Here is a 25359-nt window from a genome sequence, read left to right on the forward strand (position 1 = left end):
TTTCCTGGAGAGGGCGGTATGGATGTGCAGTTCTTGTCCCCTTTCGTCAGGAGTTTCAGATTTCAAACCTTCTGCGTGACTGAGACATTTCTGATGGGAGTTTGTATTTATTTCTGTGACTGTTTGGATATTTTATAGGTGTATGAATACCTCCCCGATCACTGGCCCCCAAACGTTCATAAACCTGCATCATAGGTTATTTTAAAGCGGCTATGTTGGCTTCCAGATCCCCATTCTGGGTCTGAAGGCTGATCTGACCAGGACACACCACCCCATTTAACTTTCTCCCAATATCTCCAAATGGAAACTATTCCTTTGCTCCTTTAAGGACAGAGAGAGTACAGTTCATATTTTTATGAAAAGATTGTAGATCATGTTCAAATACTGTATGGGTATACATCACCTTTTAAAACCTGCCATGGCATTTCTTTCCTTTTCAGTCACTGTTAAACTGATAAGTACATGTCTCAAAGTCATTAGTTGTATTTGTAATTTTATGTCTGAAGACTCATTTTAATTTCATACGTGTTGTTTTTGGGGGTTTTTTTTCTTTAATTCTTCTGTAGCATTAAAAATAATCAAGTTAGGAACTGTGTTGATACAGTACAGTAAAATTTATGTTTAGGGACCAAAAGCAAGCTGAATGTAAGTTCATATACAGAACAACAGATAGTGGTGTGAAATCAGACATTTCAGACAACCAAAGTTCTTTCAAATCTAACTTTATTTCTCCAAAATATTTGCCTTTTCTTACTCAGTATAAACTCTAACTCAGAAAAAAAATACAAACAGTTTCACACCTAATCTAACTATCCAGCTGCTTGAATAACATATTTTACACCTCAACATAACTATATGCAACATTTTAGTGTCTTTAGCCGTTTGTATTATAAATACAAACATTCATCAGAAATTATATTTAACACAAGTAAAAAAAAAAAAAAGAAGAAACAATTGTAGATATGCCTTACTTGCTTTCATCAAAACATTTCCATTACATTTCAGCTTTTTGTCACAACTATTGTGGGGGAAAAAAGATACCAATAAAGCCTCTGTCTTCCATCCGTCAGTTCTTTAAGCTCCACCACATATTTATCTGATCATACTTCCCTGGCCATCCTGTTCACATCTACAGTCTGTGAGATTTTAATCTGCATGTAATGAATCAGAAGCCTTAATTTTAAAAGATGTGACCATGTCCATTTCAGACAAATGGACAACGATCTACCTAAGACTCCATTACATGTTATCGCCCTCTCGTCACAGCTGCTCTCATTCCTTAAGACCTTTTACAAAATTGAACAGCACTGACTTTCCATTAATTCCTCTAAGAATAAAAACAAAGTAAAATACACATCCTTTATATTTAGAATTTGTTTAATACAATTTAACAATGTACATATATCTGCAAACAACCACATTGCAAAATGAGTGTGTGTTGGTACCTGAATGGCATCTAAAATTAGCCATGTGATAAGTATTGCTCTAACTGTGCTCACATAATGTGACCTGTGCAAATGAGAAATCATTCCTTCCAGGCTAAAGTGAGCGTTAGGGTTTATATTCCTTCTAAATGAATGGCATAAACCTGCAAATGCCTAATCAAAACTAGGTCCAGGGTACTGCTTTACCCCATTAGCATCAAGGTATATGTCAAAAGCAAAGATATATGTCAAATTCAGTGTTTTGAACATAGGTAAGTATTTGTTAATCTGAAGTTTTTTGAACTTCATAATGAAATCATTTCCTTTGGTAAAACATTGCCTAACGTTTTGTTCTTTACAAAATTTTTAATACCAAGGTATTAAAAATTAATTTTTTAATACCTTGGTATATCAACATATTGTAAAATGTTAAAAGAATTCCAAAATTAGTATCCTCAAAATCCTTATCTTTGTTTATGCAGCCAGCAAAAACTTTCCTTTTGTTATTTAAAAGGAAAAAATGTGCTTTGACTAAACAAAGAAGCAATTATAACAGTCGATACTGATAGATTTCATGTTGATAATTACTAACCCCACAGGTGCGTCGCCGTCTTAAAATGCTCCTGGTCTCCAGACATGGGGCTGCGCACCGCCCCTAGTGGCAACAAAATGTGGTTTGGGGGCCTGAACCGGGTTGTTTTTCAGCGGGGGCAAAGATGCAAGAATGCTAAGTTCTGGAGCACTCTGAAACTGCTTGGCTGTCTGCAGCCCACTGGAGTATGAGGCTGGAGGGTAAGGTGTGGGGACCGAAGGAGGTACGGGGCATGGAATAGGGGTGGCAGAGAACTTTGGAAGGTTGGGTAGCCGTGTCGGTTGGGAGGAAGAAAAAACTGGTTTCGAAGTACAGACTGACTGGGGTGGAGCTGGAGCAAAGGCAACAGGAGGTGGGGATGTCATGCCTGAACGAGTCAAACGTTCTCCAAGGGTAGTAGCTGAGCGAGGAGCGATGACTTTAGGTGTGATAGTTGGAGCTGACATAGGTGTTGGGGTAGAGAAGCGCTTGATTTCATAAACGCGGGCTGTTTTGAGCGGTATTTGCCGAGGTGAGGTCAGTGAGCTTCCCACCATTGTTGTTGTGTAGTTGTTCTGCTGGGCCTGGTACGAAGGCATGGCTGACAGATTGGTGACACTGCCCCCATACTGGAACATGGCAGAGTTGAGCTGATAAGGCTGCCTCTTCATGAAATCCACGGCCTTGATGCCTTCCTTTTGGGAGCTTCCTCTTGCCTTGTTGTCTGGGTTGCCTGTATCTTTCTGAGGGCCTGTGGGAAGAGATGGGGCTAACAGCGGGTTGTATCCAATAGGCGGAGGTGCACGGACGTTTGGAGAATATTTCCACTGAGAGGGATGGGAAGAATTGACAGAGGAGTCAAACTGTTGAAATGTATTTTGCATGGCCACATCCTGCTGGTAAGGGGTCTCGGGTGGGGTGTCGACTACATACATACCCATGCGGCTCTGTCTTTTAGCAAACAATTGAGCCCCTTTGCCCCCAGCTTGAAGAATCTGTGGGGTCTCATGAATGACCCGAGGTTTTGGTGCAACTGGGGGTGGCACCCTTCCTGTGCCAGCCTCACCACTTTCCTCCTCTTCATAGACATCGTCAGCAGTTGTTTGGCCATACTTGTGTCTGGTGGACCTTTCATCTAGGTTCTGAACCAATGATAATAAGTCAGGATTTGGGGATTTCTTTACCACTTCTGGCACATTAAACATAGGTTTAGGTTTGCCACTACGCCGTCTTGCTTCAAGTAAGATTCCTGTACGGCCTGTCGGGCCAGGAACAGAGGTTGCGACAACAGCTTCGGGCTTTGTGATTGCAGATTCTTGAGTAACTGATGGTATGGAAACTTGTGGAGCTGGTGGCTGAGCCACTGGCACTTGGAGTGGAGCCACTGGCACTTGGAGTGGAGCCACTGGCACTTGGAGTGGAGGCACTGAGGCAATTGGATCAGGTGAGCCATTAATTTGGGACAAAGGAGGAACAGGAACTGATGCTGTTTGTGGAGGTCTAGGTACTGAAAGCACAGACACTGGGGTCATAGTTGAAAGTGGAGAATGATGAACACCACTTAATCCTGGTGATGACTGCATTGTTTCAAAAGGGGCAGAAAGAGCAGGAGTGTGAATAGTAACAGGAGCTTCTGGTGTAAGGGGTAGGGAAGCTTTAGGAAAGGAGTAAGGCAGGGGAACCACCGGTGGAGGACCAGGGGGTTGCTGTGATGTTATGGGTGTTGTGTTATTGGCTACGTCAGAAGCAGTGGAAAATGGTGGGGTCACAACAGCTGCTGAGGCAGGTCGCTGTGTCTTCTTTGAGACAGCTGGTCGAAACGTTACAGGAGCAGTTGCGGCTCGAATGCTGATGAAGCCAGGGGTAAAAGGACGTGCTGTTCTGTTTAGAACATTGCTTGCAGGCAGTTCAGGCAACGGGGTTTCAGGAGGGGGTGCAGAACTGCTCAGAACTGTAACCGAGGCTGTGGCTGGCTTGGGTGCTACAGGAGGAGGTGCCATCACCATGCTAACTGCACTCACTGTAGAGTTAGGTAGGTTCCCTTGAGGTACTGCATGGGGGGAATTAACAATTTGAGACTGAACTACCTGTGCAGGTGTAGGACCAGATGGTGACTGTTGAGGTCCTTGTGTCGGTTGCACTTGTGCAGGAATTTCAAGATGCAATGGATGCATCTGACAATGCTCCTGTACTTGAGATTCAAGGGCTGCATGAGAATGTGCTGCCTCTCCTTTCTTTGCAAGTTCATCCACTCTTTTTCTTTGCTGCTCAAACAACTGTGCACCCTTTCCTACAGTGTCACTCAAACCAGGATTCAAAGCGTTTTCTGCTCCGACCTCACGACCTTCTGTGCCTGCCGTCGCCCTCTTTTCCAGCTTATCCAGGTAGTCGCTATCCCAAGTTGGATCTGGAGCTCCAGAGAAGCCCTCCTCATCAAACTCAGATTCGCTGCCAGGAAACACCCCGTCATCCTCTTGTGAGTCCTGAAACCTGTCTTCATCTACACTCCCAAAGCTTGTCAGGGTGTATTTCTTTGAGCGCTGTCTTCTTTTCTTGAACATCAACACTCCTTTGGAGTGAGGGTTCGGCGCATCTGTCAGCAAAGAGGCAATTGTCCTACACTTGCTCTTGGCTTCCTTCACTTGCTTGTCCTGAAGTGTGTCCCCTCGATTCAGTTCTGCAGAGTATAAAAGTATAAATATTAGGAACATCAGATTAAGTGTAATGAATCTCAGAAAGATTTAACCTTTAAACCCATAACTGATTCTGACATAAGTATCTAAAACTGTCCTGACCAAAATGTCTTTATCAGGTATCTATCTCTGGACTTGCCATGGAAGCACTTCCAGAAAAAATTCCAGGCAGGTCTTAAACTCCCCAATTTAGCTGGGGAAGGATAAATTTGCACATTATTAGACCCATATACTCTCTATGTGGGAAAAACATGAATTGCGGTGATGTGAACGTTAAAGGATAAGTATCACATATGATTGAACTTGGCACTGTAATAATAACAATCATTAGCAACTTTATTCTGCTTCCTTAGAAGTAATTGTCATCTGAATAGTATTCTTAATTTGTCTTGGCTAAGGTAGGACAGTATATTTAAACCTGAACCTTGTGATGACTTAAGGGATTTCTCAGAGTAAATTCATTTAAGTTCTTAAGAACAGCTGATTGCACAGCTCAGTTGTTTATGGCTTATTTCTATGGATGGACAATTTGAGCAGATTTTCTCCAACTGTATTTTATTATGCCCTGTTGCCGACTGAAATGTTGACATTTGCAACAAAGTTGGAGAAATAGTTATTTGTGTCGTCTCTTCTTTCATATTTTTGGCTCCATTTTAGAAATCCTAACCCTAAGAGTAGGAAAAATATGGCTCTTCGCGTTGCCACTTGACTCCTGAAAGCAGCTGCAGAGGCTTTTCATTGCTCACAGATTGATTGCTGGGGTTTTTTACAGACATAGCTTGAGATAAATATAGTAAACTATAGCGTCTATATTTTGTTTAACAGGTTAGACTAACTTTTATTTCTCTGTTCCACCGTAGAGGAAGGTTGAATCTTTTCATTACTTGGAGATTCTCAGGTAAAATTTTAAGAGTGGAGGTAAAAAATAAAATAAAATGTGCTCATAGTATCTGATGTGAGACAGGAAAATGATTCTTGATCTAGCTTGGAGTGCAAGTCTATACCAGTGGCCCTCCTCAGCTTTACTTACTAGCTTGCTTAGCCTTCTCCATGTAGGTTGTCGTAAGTTCCTCATCAATGGGTTTATTCACAGGACCCACCATGGGCACAAGCTGGCTGCGAGAACCCAACATCAGAGCCTCCTTTGCCCTCTCGGGGGACACCAGCGGCACATTGGCCAGCTCTAGAAATCCACTGTCTTCCTCCTGTCCTCCATCCCGTGGCCCCTGGTCGTCTGCTGAGGAGATGATCGAGGAAGTTTCAGTGGATGTCTGGGAGGACCACATCCCTGGACCTGGCGGTTTGTAAACAACCTCTTTCCTTGTGACCCCAGGAAGGTTGCCTCCTTCATCTCCATTTCCTCCACGTCCTTCTAGTGAACGAGGGAAAGCCTGGGCATCTGGAGCACTGTCGTAGCCGCTCATCTCCGACGTCTCCCCTCCTTCGGGAGATGTCCTTCCCGGTGGTTTCCCAGAGTTGGAGTTGCTGGGGCTTCTGCGTTTCTGTCGCCTTTGCCTTTCGTAACCTGCCACATCTGCGTCGCTATCCGTCTCCCCGTAATAAGCTTCGCTGCCAGGTGGGGAAGTTAATCCACTGGTCAAGGAGGAGCGACTGCGGTGGACCTCTCGGACAGGCGCGTGGTGGGGTTGGGTTGGTGACATGGCTTTTAGAGCAGCACGGTACTCTTTATCTATCCGTGGAGACGGGGCACGGGTGACAAGGACAACAGATTGAAAAGCAGCAGGCGCCCTGTGAACAATTAAAGTTGTTATCCCAGTGGTCTGGTAATGGAGGCTCACTTTTTAAAATTTCAGTATAGGCAACAGTAATATTTGAATGCATTAGTGTTTTTTGCTGATGTTTTCAGAGATATATGGCTTTTTTTCTTTACAGGTTCTGAACTGCATGGCAGCAGTCTTATAACGTTTCTCCCCAAAGCAAAGTTCTGCATTAATTAGGCACAGAAAGGACGACAAGGTCAGGTTCAAAGTCATCATCACAAAAATGTTCACTGACATCTAAATGTAAACTATTTAAAAAGTGGTCACAGTTGATCAAATGTGTTCTTATTTAGGTTAAATCAGGACAGTACATACTGGCTAAAGCAAGCCTAGTTTTCAATACACATTTTTCTGGGCTAAATAGAGACAAGTTGCAAGCAACATTAAAAAGATGCCCATAGTCAGCCATCATTTAGAGTGTTGGTACACCATTACCTTCTGACTAGGATGTTTAGTATCCCCGGGGAGCTATCGATGAGGTTCATGGCCTGGGCATGGGAAAGAGATCCACATGGTTCTTCATTGATAGATACCAGCTCATCCGCCTCCCGCAGTCCAGCCCGGCAGGCCTTGCTGCGTTTACGCACCTGTAAAGGAGAAAGGATGTTATTTAGATCTTGAATTTTGATTGATTACAAGCAAATGTGGCTTTTTTATGTTTAAGGGATAAGCCTGGGGCAACTCTCTTAAAACACGTTCAAGTGTCTGACATCCCATCCTTAGGGCAATCTGGAGTTTACATACAACATCTGAATACAAACCGGAAGAAGATTTGTCCAAAACAAATCTTCTCATTATGCTGGTCAAATTATTAATCGTTTGTAATGTGCAGATGTGAATGGACTTCCCAGTATATTTTCATTTTTACTTAAAAATCACTCTAAGACAATTCTAAGGTGTAAGGATTTGGTTTGAAGGACCAATGTTTCTGTCACATGACAATGCTTCTGTCTTTTGTCAGGGCAGTTTATTGAAAAGGTTATTATTTCCCTGGGATCTCGAGGTTTTCACAGCTGAGATTGGAAATAAAAGGTTGACCTGAGCTGTGCTTCTTGTCCTGACTTGGTTTTTGACAGTGACTGACAGGAAACAGATTCTGGCAAGACAGCCTGGTCTTGCTGTGGACAAATGCCACAAATTATAACTCGAGTGGCAGCACTCACACACACTTTGGCAGGGAAATGCCAGCCAGAGGCCATCTTCATGGGGTTCTTTTGCTATTTGTGCCTGACAACTACGAAGACCAAAACGTTTAGCCCACAGAAAACTAACATGTTTCTTTGTAGATTTTTTTTTTTTTTTTTAAATTTTGACAACTTTTAAAAAGTAATTTAGCACTTATTTCACTAAGTATCATGTATTTAAATGCGGCCTAAGGCCTTGGTTTCCCTAATTAGTTTTTTCAGCTATTCTGGTTTGCCTGTAATGAAATCCCACCTCCTCATTTAGCTAAGCCTTTCAAAGTGATCTGTGCCGACTTGTGGCCCAGGATGTCAAGTTATTTGTTCAGTCACCTTGTGGTTGCAAATCATAACACTCATAATATCCCTGCATGCCTCCTTGCATGCACCACATGAAACGACACAGAAATACACTCGGTCTTATAAATACGCACACAATTACCTGCATGCAGGCTCACAATCACAGACCCAACTCTGACATACTGAAACTCCAGGCTGCTCCACCTGTTTGAAACCATATAGTACAAGACCTGACAAGCGACGATTGTGCCTCGTTGCTTGCAGGGGTGAAGGAGTAGGCGGTTTTGGACGGTCAGTCAGATCAGCTGTCCACTACCATAAAGGTCATCCGTCTGCAATATTAGCCAATAATTTCAAGCAACGCCTCATAAAATATGCTTGGAAAGGCAAATTGAGAATATTTCCAGTGTAATGGAAAGGAGTTTTTGGATGGGTTAATGGGAGCAATATTTTTAAAATCTTCACTGAGGAGAATGTCTGGATGTCTATATATCTTACACTTTAGGATTACCTGGCAAAAGGATATATAAAGCAAAAACAAAAAACACTATCTGAGTCAGGCCAATAATAATAATCAAGTATTTAATTTTAAACCCAAAAGTAAAAGTTTATTGGATTTTTATTTATTACATATGTTACAGATAACTCATAAAATGACTGACAAGCATATCTGATTAATGCTAAATGATGAATGAGGAACGATTTTCATTCATGAATGAGGATGGTTTCTATGTGTTTTTAGATTCATCTAGTGACTTTCTGATAAAAGTTTATCTAACCCACTCCGTGATTTCTGTACTGAATTTTTATAGAGGAGGAACTTCGAGGAAATTAGAATAAGACTAAACTCAGATCGATTCGAGTATACCAAAATTAAAAAATCCCCGCTTTTCTTGTAAAGTTTTTAAAATTCTAGAAAAATGGATGAATTGCTTTGCGTAGTCCAGAAAATCAAATTTTAAATAAAGACGAGCATTCTTTTTTGTTCCCCATCCATGTTATTTTCTCACATTAATCAAACAAATTTCATTTAATATGACTCGTGCACAGATATGTGGTGTTGCATTTACAGTTTTGACCTCATGTTAAAAACCTCCAGTGCAACATTACATGCAAATAAATAGAAAGCCGGTTCTAAGGTTCTAAATTTTAACTTTGCATAATCTGCTAAAGCTTTTTAACGAACGTACATAGGTGAAATATTCTAACACTCTGTAGTGCAAGATTAGACTCTGCCTAATCGATCATCAATCCGCCGCTGCATGAAGCCTCTTCTTAAACCAAATCATGACTCATGTTCAGGCCCAGCACCAACCTGCACAGCAGCCAATGTTCCACTTCAGCTTTGTTCACAGCTCTTTAAATCAGTGCCATCTATATCTCAGCTACTGTTGCAGCATGACTTCATTCACACTCCAAGGTATAGTTTAAAACTTTTTTTTTTTTCCCAGCAAAGCAAAATGTAACAGATTTTGCTTCCCCTTTCTGGGTCACCTGCTTACCTTCGCCACTTGGAGCGGTTTCTGATGCTCCATGCCTCCCTGCAGACGAAAGCCCCATGGCGCCCCACCGGACAGGGTGATGATCACTTCTTCTGCAACCATTGTTCTGTCTTTTTTCTTTCTTTTTTTTAAAAAGTTTTTTCTTTTCTTGTTTATTTATCCGATATTGTTTGCCTTTTATATTTTTTATCTGAGGGTGGCCCCTCAGTGCTATGGCTCCATGGTTAGCAGTCAGGGCCCCCTCGTAGAGCTCTGACCTGCTGTTCTTCTGGCGGACCGTCTGCCGTCTGAGCTCCACGGCCAGTACTCACACCTGCACACACACGCACACACACACCCCTCCTGTGCCATCCACCCATACGCAGAGTGCTGCCTCCATCTTAGCTTCAGTAGAGGGGGGAGGAGAGGGAAAGGGATACATGATGTGTGCGTGTGTGTGTGTGTGTGTGTGTGCGTGCGTGCGTGCGTGCGTGCGTGCGTGTGTGTGTGTCAATGGTGGGAGGGGGTGTCCTGACGCTGCTTACCCTGAAGAATGTCTGCCCCAACCGAGCGAGGGGACAGTCCAGCCCAACACTTGTCCTGTCACTCAGACCCATGCCTCTGGGTTGATGATAGCCTCTCCAAAAATAGGACCCTGACACCTCTTCTGCTCCACCATCTTCTCTGCAGACCAAGGTAAAGTTAGCATTGAAACCATCCTAATGGTGTTGCATTTCTGACATTGAGGCCATGACGGATCCTTCAGTGTGCCCTCTGCCAGTCTCTCAAATCTCACGTCTGAGGCTCGCGGCGAAAGGGCACACTAATCCCGAACAATTACGTTCAAATAGTTTTTGAAATGATGCCAAAGGGTGCTGATAGAAATGAGTGATGTTGAGAAATTGCAGACTGATTGTGTTTCTGGGCCCTTTCACTTCATGTCACTCTCCTTGGACACTATCAGTTTCTACAGGTGTTTTCTTGTGTGTTTCAAATATCAGAGTGGTGCCTTGTGTAAAAAAAAAAAGAAGGTTTTTTTTGTACATCCATACTGCAACAAATAAGCACAATAAAACCCAAGATTATCAGATTTTGACCATGTTAATGCTGAAGTTGTGTGAAAGTGTGTTTTGGCTTTTGCACTACTCTCTTTGTGTAAGCATGATTTATGGAAACATGCGGTTAGATTAAAATTAATTTTCAAGAACAGAAAATGTTTTCGACTTTACTCTAAAGTTATATTTCAATTTATTCTCTTCCGATTTTCATCCTAAAAAAAAAAAGTAAAGTAATTGATTAATGAAAAACAAAATGGAGAAAACTTAAATAAATCTAAGTGTGCTGACTTTTTCTCGGAGGACTTGGCATTAGAATAAATTTGTTCGTGAAGGTTACACTGCTATTACCAATGAGGCATATATTGATAGCTGCTCCGTTTTGCAGCCGTGCTCTGCACCTGTCTCCAGACCTCAGGACGGTAACCAAGATCAGCCCCGGGTCACATACACTCTAAAACATGACAGTCCGCTTGTCATAGTCTGTTTGCTTTTTGTTTTCAGAAAAACGTTCAACCACACTGGACTGCATGACAAGAGATTTTTTTTTGTATGAATTAACCAAAAAGCGCTACGATATTCAGAATTAAGATGGGGAAAAAACAAAAAACCAAAAAAAAACCTTCGTCCTCCTACTCCCCCTACTGGTCAAGAATAGAATAACTACTTGTCAGCTCATGTTCCTCTGCTTACTTCTGAATAATATGGTTGTTTATCATACAGTACTTTCAGCATTTCTTCTGCATCTTTTATTAGATTTCAAATGAAAGGCAATTCTAGAAGAAACCTTGTTGGAGGCTGTGGAAAGCTTTTTCACACACCTGTAGGAGAAACTGAGGGAAGGTGTAGAAATGTAACAAAATGTAGCTGCAGCTTATGACCTTCACTGTATTTCCATAATATACAGTATCAATTCAGGCTACAAAAAAGACTTTTAGTATATTCTATTAGTTTTTAGGGTTGGTGCTTCAGTTTTCAGTTACTACTTTTACATTCTTGAATCTAGTCAAGCTTAAAGCCATAGGTCTAAATTACCAATTTGGGTCCTCTAAAAGTCTGCTAACACCTTGTGCATGTAAACACACTAAAATTCACACACACACTGTGTCTAGGAGAGAAAAAACATCTGCTGCTTGTTTTTCACAAAAGTCCCATGCTTACATCTAAAAGCTGCAGTGTAGATATTTGCTTTATCCACATTTAGGAAGTTCAGCTCATTAAAAAAATAAATAAATAACAGTACCATTCAGTTTCAAGTTCTCATTAGTATACATGAAATCCAAATAAGCTTCCCACACCATCGTGTGTAGCTTTTCTTTCTCCTTAAGTGAGTTATTAATTTACTGAATCTTAAATGTCCCAAAGGGCTTTTGCTGGTGTGATTATGACAGCAAAGATGATACTGTGGAGCTACATGAGAGGTTTCCTGTCACGGCCACAGATCATTAGTAAATACATCCGACTGCCTACGCTGACTTCAACAGCTTATTAGTCATAAAACCTCAAATAGGAGGTTGAAATACTCATTTCAGGAGCAGCACAACCACCTTGATGTCATGTTTCAACCCGAATGGGAGCAGGGCGGAGGCAGACGCATGATAGGAACTGAAATTAGTGATGAAACTGAGTAAACTTACAGAACATGAGGGAAGGAAGTAATGGAAGAATCCAGCAGTACACCAAAAAGCCTATAGCTTGTGGAGATGTGATTGTGGGACCAGGTGAGCACAATCAATGAATAAAGAACAGCTGCGGAAGACGTTAAGCTTGGTACTGAGAAAAGGTGAAATAATGGACACAGAAGAAACTGAAACAGAGGAAACGGAAGATCAAACTAATCAAAAACTAAGGATTGATACCTATATAGGAGTCCAAACAATAACACACAGAAAAGGACAACTATTAAGAAATACAACACAAATAAATTAACCACTACTGAGAGACACCAGTTAAAAAAACAACAACAAAAAAAAAAGACCTAAACTGAGAACCAACATGCAAACGCCCAAAGATTGTGACACACTGGAGAAAAACCGTGAGCTGGTTTCGCCTTTGACCAATCTGGGCTTATTCAGAGCAGTCTCTTGTGCAACATATTTCTCAGACAGATGGTCCCAATTGTTGTTTTCGTGTGTGAGCTCAGATGAGTGTGCAGGCATGTCCGCCTGACTCACCGGTGGTGGCAGCGTACGCAGGTTTTTGGCGGCCACCTGGCTCAGTGTCTGTCTCAAGCAGCAGATGCTACGTGAAAACTTCTCTCCCCGGGCTGTGGCTGTGGGAGTCCTGGGAGGGGTGCAGGTCAATCTGGGCACAAACCAGGGTCATGAGTTCAACACATGACAGGGAGGCAAACTGGAAGCATCAAACAAACAAACAAACAAACAAAAAAAACGTCAGTATGAGGCCGGGGGTTTGGTTGCAAGCACTCCAGAGATGCCTCATGTTGTTAATTAAACTAATCTGATGAAATGAGTGACAAAGGTATTTCTACTTTTAAATAAGACAAACACTGATTTAGTGTGTTAACCATTTATATGGGCTGATGAGTTGGCCTATTAGAGACTTCACAAGGAGGAACAAGGAAGAAAAAAATTGTTTTCAAAACCTAAATATTGTGGTATAATAACCCTTGTCATGGGTTTTGAGTTTCAACATATTTTTGGGTCATTTTAACTTTAAGCAATGGTCAATCTAACCCAACCTCTGGGTAGTTTCCATAACCCAATATTCTGGGTCAAACCAACTGATTTGAGTGAAAACAACCAATTTATACGGTCCAAATTTGACCCAAGCTCTGGGTTCTTGGGTTCTTTTTAACCCAGCATTCTTTAGTGTGTAGTCACCGATTGAACTAATAGCATGCAAGTGTATTTTCTTTAACAAGACAGAGAATAGTGGACTTATAAACATCATGCTATACTGTAAAACAAAAATATCTTTTCATGGTTTTGTTAAAATTCTGGAATTTTAAGAAAAAACAGATGTTTTGGTTTCAGTTAACAAAAGTGCTTGCAGTACTTTTTAAATCCCCTTGGTGTCTCTCTCCACTATCTGTGGCTCGGTAAAAAAAAAAAAAACACACACACCACACACACACACACACACACGCACACACACACACACAAGCACTTGTGATTCATGATGTTGTTTTCATTGCATCTAAGCCAGCATGATGCTGCTGACGGGAGACGTCTGATAAGATGAAATAACCTGACCGTGAAGCCGCTGTGACAAAGTGGGAGAAAAAGTTTCTTCAAAGTTTAGCAGTGGCCTCTACGGCGTGAGCGGTCCCCTCACCCACTTGGCCTCGTCTCTGTCAATCCATCACAGAGTGAGGCGAGGAGAATAGGGAGTGGATAGAGTTTCTGCTGGCTGGAAGATGATCCTCAAGTATTTGAGGAGAAGCCGGGCTACGGTCTCTGTCAGCGTCACCTTCAAGTCTGATGGGTGTCTGTGTGATGCATCAGACTCTACTGTCCGTCTAAGAGGAGACAAATTTGACCTTGGCCGTCCGTAAGTCTTAGATTACACAACGTATAAAAATGGTGGGGACAGAAATTTAAGTTAAATTTAATTTCAAGCAATTTCAAGCAAAATTAAACCTGCTGACAGTTATATCAGAGGTTTCAGATGCTCTTTGAGGTTTGTTGCAGAGCATCAGACGAGAAACAAAAACTAAACTGGCCGGGCAGGGAGGGAGAAGATTAGAGAAACAACCGAGACGTAACTCTGGAGGAGCTGCACACACACCCACATCTCAGGTGGGAGAAGCTAACACTCAATTGTCAACTCCACAAATAAGGCTGCACATCATTCTGAACACCCCACTGCCATTGTGAAACATGGTAGTGGCGCCGTCATGCTGTGGGTAAGGAGACAAAAAGAAATAAATACATGTTAGAGGTGACTTTAAACAAACGGATACCACTCCATAGATTTTTATTTGCTGAAAAAATAAGACCATCAAGTTTGTGGTTTTTAATGAGACCAATGTAAAAGATTCAATGGATATAAATACCTCTGAAAGACAATGGGATCTGTGAATATCAATAAAATTATATTGCTTTTGCTGTGTTTACTGACCACTAAGGGATCAGCTTACAGTGAATGTAGGATTCACAAAGGCTCCAGAAATCCCTCTCATGTTGGAATGTGGCTAAAAAAGTAAAAAATAAAAAGCCTCAGTCCAGTCACAAAAAGGCACAGACGTCCTCGCTCACCTTTACTGCAGCCTCTGAGTGACTCATTCATTCATTGTCATGAATAAATCACACCCTTCCACTCTGCCGTGCTGGCTTTGCCGAAACCCACGAACAAACACAAACGTGCAGACGCACACCGCTGTTGGTCTTGAATTCATAAAACGAAGGCCTCCTCTTTGCTGCGATCCAGGAGAATGAAAACTTTTACGAGTCTGCCATTCTTCTTTTTTTTATGTGAAAGGTGCTTTAAAAGTAGAAAAGAGAAATGCTTTTTTTCTGGCACAATCGTTCGTCACCATGAGCTTTAAAAACTCGGCTCCACAGAACAGAAAACACAGAGACCATGTATATTTTTTTCTACCTTCTCAGCTCAGGTAGTTGTTGAAAAAAGTACAATCCCTTGGTGTACACCTAAAGAAGACTTTTGTCACTTTCCATTTTCAACACTCCCCAATCCTGCACTCTCCTGGTGACTCACATCTCCCTACATTTCCCTTAGGTGCACTGATGGCTAAACCTCGAAACCCCAACACCCATACAGCAATGATGGGTGTTGGGTGTTTATTCCTTTTTTTTTCTTCTTTTTTTACGTTGCACTCCCTAAAGCCTTTCTGATCCCTAATTTTTCCAACATTCATCTTGTTTTTGTCGTGCCTTTAATGCCCTGTGTTCCTCTCTTGTTTGCTCTCATTTCCCACCATCTCCCAGTCTTACGTATCGTCACCTTTCCCGATCTCCCGCTCTCACTTTGGGGAGAAAAGGTCTGTGAAATTTCCCACAGGGTTAGGCAACACGAGTTTGCTTCTCCGGCGAAGGAAATGGACTCGCGTCCGAGGCATTGATTTCTTCCAGGCATAATGGGAAGGAGATGGCGGTGAGGTGAGGGCTAAGAGCCCAGTGGTCGATACATATTCTCATCACGATGCCTGATGTTCCCCTGATAGGTTTCAGTGACCCATACAGTGTGGGCGGCAGTTCTGATCAGGTAACTCTATTAATTTTGTAGAACAAAACCACAAGGTAAAAAAAAAAAAAAAAAAAATGACAGAGATTATTTGATTTTCATTATGGATGTGGGCAATAATTTGAAACATGCAGTGCGGGAAGTTAAAGTGGGGATGTTAAATGTGTCTCGTTAGTGAGAATGGCAGCCCTGAATACAATGAAAGAAAGACCCGGTCAAAATTGTTAGCTGCTATGCTAACAATTTTGATGGTTGGGGAAAAAATTTTTTATATATCTTCTCTTCACTGTTTCCTAAAATGGTGACATTGCTGATGCAGGTTTGTGGTGAATGTGGAAACATCAACCTAATTTCAAAAAATAACTTAATGTGATAGTTTTTGGATTTTTAAAGATTTTGTTTAAAGGACTTTTCTCACCCATAGTCTCTAACTCTATTGATGTCCTTCTTTTGTCCAAATCCAGATTCATTTGTTCTGGAAGCTGAAGCTAATGGCCAAAGAGGACTTAGACGTATAGATATTCATGTGAACATTCATTTGAACTATTAATCCTGCTTGCATTTAGAGGTTATTTACACCAAACGTAATAATATTTCATGCAGGAAATGGAGGCAGAAGGCAGCATGCCATTAACTATGTTCCTGATGGAATATGTAGTGTTTCCAGTCAGTAAAACTAATAAAAAGGTAAGTAATAATTCAACTTCCTAGAAAAGAGAATGAATCCTCAGAGCAGTGGACCCCATTTCAGCAGATTTTAGTAATGTTAAGACAACTGAAAGTGGAACATATTTATATTCGCCATGTGCAGTGACTTTGTGGCAGACGTTAATCATCACAATGCTGTGCTTCACACATGAAGCTCATTGGCAGGGCACCACCTCTTGCCTTTTTTCCTGTGTAAATCATTAGTGACCTCTGTGTAAATAGTATAAATGTCAATAAAACAACATTTGCTTTTACGAGACATTTTGAGACAGGAGTTGTTTTAAGACTTAGATGCCCACTTTGATCTTGGTTCTTCTAAGGCTAGCTGTTAGCTTCAGCTACTGGACCAACTAATCTGGATTAATGCTAAATGAAGACGCCAAAAACTACTGTCAGGAAGATAGTAGCTTCATATAGCACCCCTTCATGTTTAAAATGTATTCTTTGTTTGTTTATTTATTATTATTATTATTGTTATTATTATTAGTGTTGTTGTTGTTGTTGTTGTTCAACTCCACTAAATGTTTATTTTCAGACTTTTAAAGCTGAATTTTGATGGCGCAGCGTAGATTCCTCTCAGCTGTATTCAGATTATGATACGATTTGTAGATGTTTTTCTGCTCCTCAGCCTCCTGTGGATCTTTGGCAGTCAAATATGAATTCTGACTTGCCTGCCTGGCAGTCCTACAAGTAGCCTAGAAATATTTTTTGGTCTCCCTGACCTCAACTTGACCTCCCACGTCGTTGCAAACTGCCATTTTCCGAGTGCAACAGAAACTGAGCAAACAGCTGAAACGACCATAAACCTCCATTACCGTCCTTTTTTTTTTCTATCAAGATTGCTCTTCAAAGTTGGACTGACTCTTCACCAGCTTTTTTTTTTTTTAGAACATGTATTTGAATTGTTATGGGGAATGATGAATTGCAGGAAGTAATGTAACGGGGGTGAAAGGCCATGACTTAACTACTTATGTTTTTCAAATGCCATTTTATCTGAAACATTTTTTCTTGATTATTGTCAGTTTGTCGTATTGTTGCATGTATATAAGGATTTTTATATACACACAGTTTACAGGGTACTGTAAAGTAGATTTAAATAGCAATAAGTTTACTTTCCAGACTTATCCAAGCCACCTTATGAGGCACCTGAGCCCTCCACAGGAATGTTGCGAGTTGATGAAAGAAAGTAAGCCTTCCTTTCCCAAACAGTGACCTCTGCCAGCTTCTCAGCTCACAAAGGCAGTTTTCCTCCACCCACTGCTGCAGCCTCCATAAAAGCCCCTCTGGCTCATCCTGAATTCACAAAGAAGTACACTGGATGAACTTTCGGGATATGCAGATCACTTAAAATGTATTTAACAACTGGAGTTATCTTTGCTGAATAACATAAAACACTGAGAGGATATCAGACTATTTGAGAGCATGGCGAACGCATTCTGCTCCGTGCTTCTCCTTTGGACAATCGTAATCTTACTCAGTGGTCTCGGCTGCTTGTGTGAGCATGATGGCAAAGTGAACGCAGAAGGCGTTGGGCAGTCGAAGACGCCTCACCTGATCTTCATCATGGTGGATGACCAGGGCTACGGAGACGTTGGCTACCACTGCTCAGACATCCACACTCCTGTGCTGGACCAGCTGGCAGCAGAGGGCGTCAAGCTGGAAAACTATTACGTCCAGCCTATCTGCTCTCCTTCTCGGAGTCAGCTCATGACAGGACGGTAGGCTCCTACTTGTTGTCATCTGATGACTTTTAACTTGGCACCAAAAGGCTTTTTATCAGCATATATTACATTCATAACAGGAAAATGACAGTAGTGCCTTTTAAGTGTTTTTCCTACACTGCAAATGCACAAAATCTTACTTGCGGAGTATTTTTGGTCTAGTTTCTAGTGCAAATATGTCAGAACGCTTGACATAAGACTAAACCAACTTACAAGACAGTTTCTGCAAAATATAGGAGCTTGTTTTGAGTCAGAAAAAGCTTTTAATGTTGATGAAAAAGTACTAGTTTAACTAGTACCAATTAGTACTTTTTCATCTATTACTGCATTTTATTTGTCTACTTTATATCTGCTGTAAGAGAATAAAGTCAGTTTTGCTCAATTTCAACGGATTGATTATAAAATTGGTGAAAGTAACAGAGAAAGAGACCCAACACCTGCACCTTTAGTTCAAAGGACAAAAACAAATCTCACATTTTTAGAGTGAGATATATAATCAGAAATCACCTTAAAATCAGCTGTATCTTGGTTTCAAACAGTCTAATGTAGTGTTTCTGTGGTTGCAGTTACCAAATTCACACTGGACTACAGCATTCGATCATCCGACCGCGTCAGCCGCTCTGTTTGCCCCCAGACGTCCCCACTCTGCCCGAGCGCCTGGCTGAGGCTGGATACGCCACGCACATGGTTGGGAAATGGCACCTGGGGTTCTCCAGGCCAGACTGCCTGCCCACACGGCGCGGATTCCAGAGCTTCCTGGGAACCCTGACGGGCAGCGGGGACCACTTCTCCTACCAGAGCTGCGATGGGGCTGAGGCTTGTGGATTTGACTTGCACGATGGGAACAGACCCGCCTGGGAGATGAGAGGAAACTACTCTACGCTGCTCTACATTGAAAGGCGAGGAATAAACAAAATTATCCATAAAGAGGGACCAAAGCATAACACAATGTTATGCAAAAGCACTGATGCCTCTTAAACCTTTACTTTTTTAACTTATTACTGCTGCAACCACAAATCATCACCTTCCTAAAGTAATAGCCAAAAGTCAAAAAAAGTGATTTTTTTTTTGTTGCCTAAAATATCTAAATAAAGAAGAGGTGGCCATTAGTTTAGGAAAGTGACAAAATGATGTTGACATTTTGTGTCAAAAAGTAGTGAAAAATTGCTAAGTGGAACAAAAATGTTTAATAGTTTCTAAAATTTTTGCTAAGGGTTGACAGCAACCAGTTTCATCTTCCTGAAGTTCACCACTGCATGATACTGCTACTACCATGTTTCAAGGTGGGGACAGTATGTTCCAGTGAAGGTGCAGCGCTAATATAGTTTTCATGTAGTCTGGCTCACCAATAGGACCTCTTACGACTTTCAGGTCTTTATTATGGCCATGTCTTTTTGAGTAATCAACGATTAGTTCTGTCTATGTATTTCCCCACCTGAGCAGCAGGTCTCTGCAACTCCTCTAGAGCTACCAATGGAGTCTAGGTTACTTCTCTGCTGTATGTCCCAAACTCCTTTCATTTCTGAAGAAAACTGACACGGCAAGATTTTAGTTAGGAATAGCAAGAACAGATGGAGCACATGCAAATGAATACCCTAAGATAATTCCACTTATGGATGGATAGAGTTTATTAAAATAAACTTTATTAAATAAACCCTATCCATCCATCCATCCATCCATCCATCCATCCATCCATCCATCCATCCATCCATCCATCCATCCATCCATCCATCCATCCATCCATCCATCCATCCATCCATCCATCCATCCATCCATCCATCCATCCATCCATCCATCCATCCATCCATCCATCCATCAGAGTCCCTCCAGCACGTCACACAAACAAACTGAAGCTTGTTTTTGAGACATGACAAAAGGTAAACAAAAGAAAGTTACTTTGAAAGGTGATGCATCTTACAAAGTTCTGCTTTTCAATCCAGAGTCAAGAAGATTTTGCAGAGCCACAACTCCCAAAGGCCACTCTTCCTCTACTTGTCCCTGCAGGCTGCACACACTCCTCTGCAGGCACCGGACGTTTTCCTGCACCACTATGACACGCAGAGCAATCGTCAAAGGCGCCACTACGCAGCCATGCTTAGCTGCTTGGACGAGGGGATTGCGGAGCTTGTCAAAGAGCTGAAGACTAGCGGTCTCTATCAAAACTCCGTCTTGATCTACTCGTCCGATAACGGAGGACAGCCGCTCTCAGGCGGGAGCAACTGGCCACTGAGAGGAGGGAAGGGGACCTACTGGGAAGGAGGCATCCGGGCGGTGGGGTTTGTCCATAGTCCCCTTTTGAAGAGGAAGGGGATGGTAAGCAGAGCCCTGATCCATGTTTCTGACTGGTATCCCACATTACTCGGGCTTGCAGGGGCCCTGCAACCCCACTACAAACTGGACGGCCATAACGTCTGGGCTAGCATCAGCGAGGGTTTGCCTTGTCCCCGCACAGAAATCCTTTTAAACATTGACCCCGTATCCAGGAAACCCGGGGAGCCCTACGACAAGGCGCTGGAACTCAATGGCTTCGGGATCTGGGACACAGCAGTGAGAGCCGCGCTCAGGGTGGGTGACTGGAAGCTACTGACAGGAAATGTGGGTGATGGAGACTGGATACCACCACAGGCTCTTCCTGTTGGCCCGGAACGGTGGCAGAAGCTTGAGAAGCGGCGCAATAGGCTGGGGAAGTCGGTGTGGCTGTTCAACGTCAGCGCTGACCCATACGAGAGGTTTGACCTTGCCGAGGTTCGTCCAGCGGTGGTGAAACATCTGCTGGCTAGACTGGCGGAGTACAACCACACTGCTGTGATGGCGAGGAATCCGCCCGATGATCCTATGGCTGACCCGGAACTACATGGGGGAGTATGGAGCCCATGGCTGGGCCTGGAGGGGTGGGGAAGAAACGAGAAAGACAAAGATGGCAAAAAGGGAAAGACTCCAAAGGTTAGGCATTGCAAATTGTGCAAATTAAAAGCCCTATTTAAAAAAGTAGAGTCACGTCTGGAAAGAAAAACCCTTTTCTAGTTGATAAATGTACACACAGTCCATACCAAAAGGATTTTGTTTATTTCAAGTTGGTATTTGTTCATTTACAAACCTCTGAGCGCTCAGTTGGACTCTATTTACAAACTGGAGTACTACTGAATGCTACTAGTTTCTCTGAATTTTATTTTGAATACAAATTATTAAAATGAATTTGTAAAAAAAAAATTGAAAACCATGTTTTAATTCACAAATATAAACTATTTTGTGTCACATGAAATCCTAATAACATAAATTCAAAGTCCTGGTTGCAATGTGACACAGAGTGATCAAGTTCCACAGGGGCAAATACTTTATCTGGACAGAGTTTATACATTTTGTAGTTACTGTAAATGATCATCATATGTGTATAACAAGTGTCACCAATTTATTTGAAAAGTTAAACAGCTAACATGTTAAGAAGTCGTCTCAGGGACGCTGAAAAGGTAAATAAAGTCCTGAATCAGAAATTCGAATCCAATAGAAGGTTAACAGTGGAGAAAGAAATACTGAGTCTTGATGAGCAGTAAAAAAAAAAAAAAAAGCATAAATCAGATGGACGAAAACCCAAAACCGAATCCTGAAGGTCGTCAGATAAAATGGCCGACAAGCAGAGATGACTGCGTGTCTAGCTGAAGACGATGACTCATTCCAGGTCCTGCAGCCAAACTGCAGCACAGGGTCTACGGACCTTTGCCGGACCGAGCGGCCAGCGTTGTGTTTGTCACTGCGCATTTATTTCCTACATCAAGGAACGGTTTGAGTTGTGCAGATAGAACAGGAGTGGTCGCGTGTGGAAGTGAGGCCTGATGTGACCTCCTAGTCATCCGAGAGGATTTTTTTCAGGCTGACATGAAGATACCCACCGTGGGGCTGCTGTCAAATGTCATTTTGTGCTCTTACACATACAGTTCTCTCTTTTGGCCTTCAAAGACCTCTGACCTCTACATGTCTCTTTGTGGTGGCCCTAAAGGTTCAGCAGCCGATACAGCCAGACTTCTGTGAATGTTTACATGTTTCTATAAATTCATGTGTTGTGTAATAAAAAGCACATAGATAACTGGTTTAAATACAGAAATAAATTTTAAAAAAAGCTGTTTCAGAGTTTGCCAGGATGAACACTTGAGGACTTTTTAGGTCTGAAATTTGACTAGGCCATTCTACCACATAAGCCTACTTGGATTTAAATGATTCGATATCAGATTTAAACCCAAAATTATTTGCACCCCTGCAAATAATAATTGGCAGACTTATACTGAAAATTATACCAAAAAAAATGAATTCCCAGAATTAATAGACTACTGTGAACTCCATCAAAACCTGATCATAGAAAACCAAGAGGACAGCCGTACAAGCTTTTCTTTTGTAATATAAAGCTATATTTTCTGTAAAAACCTCTGTTACCTCCATCTCACCACATAAGAGAGAATATCTGCTCGTGCAGTTGAGTTGTTATCAGTGTGAACATCCGTCCCCAGGACAGCGGTCGGGGAAGCCACAGCTTCTCCCAGCGCTGTCTGATCCGCTGTGATGTTTGGCCTGTTGGTGAGGCTTCCTCTGTAATGCAAAGTGATGGGATCAGATCACAGATGGTGCTGTTGGTCTTTTGCCCCATCCACCCCAACAAAACACTCCAAAATGGTTAGTTTGTTGCAGCTCACTGTTTGACCCAATTTGTTTTTAGGTATGTATGTGTGTGCGTCTGTTTGTTAGGACAAGGTAGAAATAAATGGAAGTCAATGGAAAGTCCCCTCAAAGATAGCCATGCAAACATGTGTGTGTGTGTCTATCTGACTGATTTCGCAACGCTTCTGACAGCAATCCCACACGCTCCGGCAACAGGGCTGCAGGTTTCTCTTCACAATGAATATTCAACTGTCCTTCAACGCCGTTTCGCCCCTCGACACGGCTAGCTGCCACACTTTTCTCTCCTCCCTCCTTGTTCTCCCCGTGTCCCTCGGCTCTTTGCTCAGTCCCTCTGCAAACTACCCTCTTCGTTTTTTGATTTTTTTTTTTTCCTCGTGTGCATCCCACTCACTTGTTGGTGCTCATTTGGAAGATCAAACTGAAGTGGTGTTTTGCTGGGAGATCTGTGCTGTGCAGTTAAATTTGAAGAGTGGAGGAGGAAGGAAAGGCGTCCTCAGAGGATGCAGGGAGGCTGCGGGGGGCTGCTGTGTCTTTGAGTGCTTGCAAACGTGCTTGTGATCAGATTAAAGTCCTGTTCAGTGAAATTCTCTCAGTGCATGTATCACACACAGACACCGGCTATAACAGAAAAAAAGGAGTGTTGAATATTTTATTTAAGTTGTCATTTTCTGCTAAATTTAAAAATTACTTCGTACGCCAGACTTCAGTTTTAAAAATAGTTTAGTGAACATCGGTGTGAATGAAGTGTTTTTGACAGCCTCGTATATTACAGTCAAATTGAAATGAAATTACAGTAAAACTGTAATAAAATTACAGTATGGCCACTGTAAAAAAATTAAAGTTACTGTATATAATGAATAAATTGAATCACATTATCTTAAAAATAAATTCAAAATTTCAAAATGTTTGTAGAGTAAATGCATTTTACTCGAGATTGGTTGGAGATTAGCTACTATACACTACATAGCATATTTAGCTGTTGAAAGATGCTACATCATTTCTGTGTAGAAGTATTACAGTATGTTTTATCAGTAACTGCACTTATATAATAACTGCTCCATTCTTCGGGGAGTGATAAAATTATACAGATAAATGCAACCTTGCAACTGAAAGCTTTCAAATCCAAGTCAGAACAAGAATTTAAGAACCAAAACACCAGATGGAGCTCCCTGTTTGACTCCGATGTCATCAGGAAAGTAAACGTCGCTAACAAAGCAGCTCCTGCTGCAGTTGTTGTGCTTTTTAACCAAAGGAAATTCTGGACGGTCCATGCGACGACGAGATCGAGCTGATCAGGCAACTCAAAACCTGTCAGTTCAGACCTTCATTTTTTCTTCTGTGAGCTTGATCTGTTCGGCTCTTCCTCAAATGGCTAAATCCAGAAATGACAGCTTCTTGATAAACGCTCAAACATATCAAACTGCAGAACTCATCTCTTATATAAGCCTATAGCAAATATAGCACTGAAAAAAAACAGAAAAAAAAACAAAAACAAAACAATGGGTGTTAGAATCAAAAAGACAGACTTTTTAATGATTCCTGTGCTTGTGGGATGCTGCTGAAGACAATCAGTAGTTGCCCACACATCTGATTCCCATAAACCCTGATGGCCCCCAGAAATAAAGAACCGTCAGGGGATATATATTATGTAGGAGGTGCCCCCCCCACACACACACACACACACGCACGCACGCACGCACACAGACACAGCTATCTAGTACGTAGGAGGGAGCTGTCAAGTCGACTGTTAATTATCAGTGGAATGTGAGGCTAACTTCAGATCTGATCTGAAAAACTTTTTGTCTATAAATGCCTCAAAAACACATTCCCATCTGATGAAAGCTGTTATCCGTGTAAGGTAGCTCTGTGAAAGTGGCTGCTTTTCTTCCGGGGCTATCATTCAATCTAAGAGGTGTCAAGACTTGAATAAGACGCGCTGAAGAAAAAAAAAAAAGAAAAAAGAAAAACGCCTCTGGCAGCCGTAACCTGACACACATTAAGCACTGATGTTTCCCTGACGCACTGCATAAATCTTCCTTGGAACAGTGTGACCATCTGCTAATTGAAAAAGAAAGGAAATAGATTTAGTGGGAAGCTCTGGCGCTGACAGAGCGATCCCCAGGAAGCTGTAAAAGGTGAGAAGACGGACCGACTTTCTCACAGCGGCTGAGCTGCAGACCGGGATGGTTTTTTGACTCCGGGCTGTTTGTCAACACATAAACGCCGGAGAAACCGTGAAAGCCTTAAGATGGTTACAAGCGAGAGGGAGGAGAGCTGCCACGGGCCGAGCTGAAAACATTCTTGCTGAATGAGTCACTTGCCTTTGGCCTCCGCGGTTCCACAACAACTCTGTAGTATTTTTGACGGGGAGAAGGTCTGTGGAGCAGAGGGAATTCAAGACGACTTTTAAAAACCCAGTTTCGTCAAATTGCAGAGTCTGTATGGGGGCATAATAGTGACGGAACTTACGGGTCTTCGAAGGGAACAGAGTCTTCGGGATTCAATGGACCCGTTTATGAAAACGTATCTAAGAACAAGCCGCTTTATGCGTAATAGAGTGTTATTCTAATTGTTTTTGTGGGTGTAGTTCACACACAAAAAAAGTTGTCA

The 25359-nt window shown here is 42.0% G+C and overlaps 2 protein-coding genes across 2 annotated transcripts; one reads left to right on the plus strand and one right to left on the minus strand.

The window, feature by feature from the left end:
* Positions 1 to 706: 706 nt before the first annotated feature.
* Positions 707 to 10387, minus strand: synpo2la (synaptopodin 2-like a). Its single transcript, XM_014977725.2, has 4 exons — positions 9453 to 10387; positions 6905 to 7056; positions 5719 to 6437; positions 707 to 4672 (listed from the first exon to the last, which is right to left on the minus strand). The coding sequence occupies exons 1-4, from the start codon at positions 9552 to 9554 to the stop codon at positions 2037 to 2039; spliced, it is 3609 nt and encodes a 1202-aa protein (XP_014833211.2). The 5' UTR covers positions 9555 to 10387; the 3' UTR covers positions 707 to 2036.
* A 7383-nt stretch (positions 10388 to 17770) lies between these two features.
* LOC106905321 (arylsulfatase I) lies at positions 17771 to 21127 on the plus strand. Its single transcript, XM_014970109.2, has 3 exons — positions 17771 to 18078; positions 18648 to 18980; positions 20022 to 21127. The coding sequence occupies exons 1-3, from the start codon at positions 17783 to 17785 to the stop codon at positions 21103 to 21105; spliced, it is 1713 nt and encodes a 570-aa protein (XP_014825595.2). The 5' UTR covers positions 17771 to 17782; the 3' UTR covers positions 21106 to 21127.
* The last annotated feature ends 4232 nt before the right edge of the window (positions 21128 to 25359 follow it).

Source organism: Poecilia mexicana, unplaced genomic scaffold (assembly GCF_051168715.1).
Source record: "Poecilia mexicana isolate PSO_F unplaced genomic scaffold, ASM5116871v1 scaffold_15, whole genome shotgun sequence".
Taxonomy (NCBI): Eukaryota; Metazoa; Chordata; class Actinopteri; order Cyprinodontiformes; family Poeciliidae; genus Poecilia; species Poecilia mexicana.